This window comes from Carlito syrichta, unplaced genomic scaffold, assembly GCF_000164805.1.
Source record: "Carlito syrichta isolate Samal-C Ts95f unplaced genomic scaffold, Tarsius_syrichta-2.0.1 Scaffold169390, whole genome shotgun sequence".
Classification (NCBI taxonomy): domain Eukaryota; kingdom Metazoa; phylum Chordata; class Mammalia; order Primates; family Tarsiidae; genus Carlito; species Carlito syrichta.
Window position 1 is genome coordinate 56,353 of NW_007113486.1, and position 4,432 is coordinate 60,784.

Genomic DNA, 4,432 nt, shown 5'->3' on the forward strand with positions numbered 1-4,432 from the left:
GGGAGGCTGAGGTGAGTGGATTGCCTGAGTCTGCAGGTTCGAGACCCACCTGGGCAACTTGGCGAGACCTCATCTCTACAATAAATAAAAAATTAGCCGGGTGTGGTAGCACACACCTGTAGTTCCAGCTACTTGGAAGGCTGAGGCGGAAGGATCGGCAGAGCCCAGCGAGTCAAGGCTGCGGTGGCCGGGAGCGGCCACTGCACTCTAGTCTGGGTGACAGAGTGAGACTCCAACTCAAAAAAAAAAAAAAATAGTTCAACACTGGCAATATTTGATAATCAGGAGTAAATAGGCTAACATTTAAAAATGTATTCTTTTAATAAGTATAAAGTACGTAGACAATCAGGTAAGCTTATGGAGAAGCTGACCAAGATACATAAATTAGGAGATGCAATTGTCCATCTAAATTTTCTATATTTCGTTTTTTTCCGAATATTTATTAAAGTTGTTTCATATACAATTTCTCATTTTGGAAGTCCTTTATTGTAAAGATTATTCTTTTGTCTGATGACAAACAGTAGCCACAGGGATTATTCTGGACCTCCACGCTGAAAAGGGGGGAGAAAAAGCAATAAGATTACATATTGAATTGACAGAGGGAATGTTTTCATGGTCACTTTACAAATATACACATTTAAGCAAATAATCTTTAGTTAAAAAAAATGAACGGTTTTTGATAACTTCTGGGCACTCATATCAATTGTCATAAACATAAACTCAGATCCAGAAAGGGCAAGGTTGACCTAGAACAGCTGTCCTCAATTTTCTTGGTCTCAGAAGCTCTTTACACAGTGAAAAATGACTCAGGACCCCACAGAGCTCTTTTTTATGTGGTTATAGCTATTCATACTGATACATCAGGCCCATTTACTGAGGGCGCTGACTGTGTTTCCCACAGTCCTTGCATACCTGACCGTCTATCTACCCTAGCTATGACCATACCATAACAAGACCATGGTAGGAGCATGCAATCAGCAAAGGAAATTCCAAAAGCCAAACAGTTATGTTTTGCACAGTCTTATAATAAAGAGCAACACATACTTGAATAAATTCGATTTCTTCTTGAGACACAAGTTTCCTTCTGTATTTCTGAGGTAATGTTTTTATTATTTCTGCAGTGTCTGGTGGACCCTGATACATCAACAAATCTGGTGATTTACTTCCCTTAGAATGCTGTGAAATTACAGGAGAGTGAGATGGTAGCCCTGCTGATCTCAAAGCTTCTGATACTGAAATTAAAAAGAAAAGATCCCAATCAGAGAAACTGTTCAGGTGTCTTAAAATAGATTTTCAGTTATCCACTACTGAATAATCAAGCAATTCTTACAATCAAGTCATTCTTCAATTAATTCTTGAAGTATTATAATTCCCCGGCCTGGGCAACATAGTGAGACCTCGTCACTACAAAGAATAAAACCATTAGCTGGCATGGTGGCACGCACTTATAGTCCTAGCTTATTTGGGAGGCTGAGATGGAAGGATTGCTTGAGCCCAAGAGGTCGAGGCTGCAGTGAGCTGTGACTGTGCCACTGAACTCCAACCTGGGCAACAGGAGATCCTGATTTTTAAAAAAAATTGTAATAGGTAAATATAGAGTAACTCAGCTGGCTATATATAATTTCTTTCTTTCTTTTTTTTTTTTTTTTTTTTTTTGAGTTAGAGTCTCACTCAGTTGCCCAGGCTAGAGTGCAGTGGCACACTCACAGCCACCCCAGCATTGACCTGCTGGAATCCAGCGGTCCTTCCGCCTTGGCCTTCCAGGTAGCCAAAACTACAGACATGCACTGTCACACCTGGCTAATTTTTTATTTATTGTAGAGACGAGGTCTTGCCAAGTTGCCCAGGATGGTCTCGAATCCACGGGTTCAGGTAATCCACTCGCCTCAGCCTCCCAAAGTGCAGGGATTACAGGCTGAGCCACTGAGCCCAGCCTAGCTGTATATAATTTCATGAAGTTCTCTTTTAAAACAAATAAGAAGATTGCTTTAAAATTACTTTTTAATTCCTTCCACTGCTCGCTTCAAACCTAAACTTGATCCCATTGCCCACCAGCCTAGCACTGCTTCTGCCATGGGCCTCAGCGATGCCAACTTGCAAAAGCAGATTAAGGCCAGGAGTGGTGGCTCATGCCTATAATCCCAGCACTTTGGGAGGGGACATGAGAGGATTGCCTGAGCTCATGGGTTTAAGACCAGCCCAGGCAACTTGGCAAAACCTCATCTCTACTATAGACCAAAACATTATCTGGGCATGGTGGCACTTGGAAGGCTGAGATAGAAGGATCACCTGAGCCCAGCAGACTGAGGCTGCAGTGGCCATGAGCATGCCACTGGACTCCGGAGCCTAGGCAACAGTGAGACTCTGACTCAAAAACAGAAACAAAAAAAGCAGATTAAGCATATAATGGCTTTCACTGAACAAGAAGCCAATGAGAAAGCAGGATAGATGCAAAGACAGAAGAAGAGTTCAACACTGCGAAAAGTCGGTTTGTGCAAACCCATAGATTAAAGAGTATGGAATACTACGAGAAGAAAATTCAGATGTCCAATTTGATGAATCAAGCAAGGGTCAAAGTCCTGAGAGTGAGAGATGAGCTTATCACAGACTTACTAAATGAAGCAAAACAGACTCACGGAGGAGGTGAAAGATACAACCAGGTACCAAGTGCTGCTGGATGCACTGGTCCTTCAGGATTTGTGTCAGTTTGGAGCCCCGGATGATCGTTTGTTGCAAGAAACGAGATTTCCCTCTGATAAAGGCTGCAGTGCAGAAGGAGATCCCCAAATACAAAGTTGCCACCAAGAATAATGTTGTTGTCCAAACTGACAAGGAGTCCTACCTGCTAGAGGGCATAGCTGGTGGAGTGGAGATCTATAATGGGGATTGTAAAATCAAGGTTTCCAGCACCCTGGAAAGCTGGTTGGACCTCATAGCCCAGATGTTGCTGAGAGTCCAGGGAGCCCTGTTTGGTGCAACAGGAAGCTTTTCAACTAGGCCCCTGCTCTACTGCTGTGATGAGGAAGCTTCTGCTGTCTGAAGAAACAAGAATGTCTTTAGTTTCCTCTCCACTCTTCCAGTATGGCTCTTATTTCTCTGTGGCGGATGTCCTTGGCCTGATCGTTCACAACGGGAGCGAGTGTCACTGCGCATGCTCAGAAACCCACCCTTAGGTCATCTGAAAGTAACACAGCGTCCAATGGGTTCTCCAGCATTGGGTGAGGTGATCAGCTGGTGGCTGCATGAACTTCACCAAGTCTGCTCTTTCTCTGACTCTCATAGGCCAGTCTAGAGGTGATGTATATGGTGTTCTCCACCCTAAAGTCTCTGCTTCTTAGGTTTAGAATGCATGTTGTACATGCATTCCTTCCACCAGTAGTAGCTTCACTGTTATGTATTTGAGCCTAGAAGTTTTCCTTGTCTATAAATTTGATTTTTTTTTTTTTGAGTCGGAGTCTCACTCTGTCGCCCACATTGGAGTGTAGTGACATGCTCATGGCCACTGTAACCTCAACCTGCTGGGTTCAGCCAATCCTTTCACCTCAGCCTTCCAAGGAGCTGGAACTACAGGCATGCACCACCATGCCTGGCTAAATTTTTGATTTATTGTAGAGATGAGGTCTCACCAATTTGCCCAGGCTGGTCTTGAACCTGTGGGCTCAGGCAATCCTCTCACCTTGGCCTCCCAAAGGGCTGGATTATAGGTGTGAACCACCACACCTCGCCACAGTGGAGTTTACAGGTAATATCTTACAAGGAGGAATAAAAAAGTCAGTAAATATAAATGAGAGTAGTTTTCCCAATACCTCTATACTTTTTCATCTCAATTCCTCAATAGTAACATTAAGTTACACATATCCTTATAGAATTTATTAACATTTTCCCCAAATTAAAAATCAAGTATCAAGAGAAGAACAGAAGAACTAGTTTTTAAAAAAAGGCCAAAGAAAAGAGTCTTTTCAGAATCTTATCCCATTTATTTATAGTTGTTTTATACCAAATAATTGCTTAGAATTCAACTAATCAAGAAAATACGTATTGACTGAATGAACAGGTAAATGAGTGAGTAAAAGAAAATAAGACTGGCTGGGAGAGGAATATACAAAAGGTTGTTATTCCTCACAATCTCTGCAAATATAAGTATGGGACAATCTTCTAAAGAAGAGGAGAAAAGAAAGGTAGGGTAAAATTTCCACCATATAGGCCGGGCTCGGTGGCTCAGCCTGTAATCCCAGCACTTTGGGAGGCTGAGGCAAGAGGGGTGCCTAAGCCCACGGGTTTGGGACTCGCCCGGGCAACTTGGCAAGACCTCATTCTCTACAATAAATCAAAAAATTAGCCGGGCGTGGCAGCGCGCACCTGTAGTTCCGGTCACTTGGAAGGCTGAGGCGGAAGGATCGCCGGAGCCCAGCAGGTCGAGGCTGCAGAAGCT

General features: G+C 43.2%; 1 protein-coding gene and 1 pseudogene across 1 annotated transcript in view; one reads left to right on the forward strand and one right to left on the reverse strand.

Moving 5' to 3' along the window:
* Positions 1-297: 297 nt before the first annotated feature.
* Positions 298-4,432, reverse strand: part of LOC103252705 (28S ribosomal protein S36, mitochondrial) — a gene marked incomplete at its 5' end in the record, with an annotated part of 12,865 nt that continues 8,730 nt past the window's right edge. The window contains 2 exons of the mRNA XM_008051294.2: positions 298-551; positions 1,045-1,232. Of these exons, the coding sequence (XP_008049485.2) occupies positions 534-551; positions 1,045-1,232 (206 nt within the window). The remainder of the gene's footprint in view (positions 552-1,044; positions 1,233-4,432) is intronic.
* LOC103252703 lies at positions 2,074-3,040 on the forward strand (annotated as a pseudogene).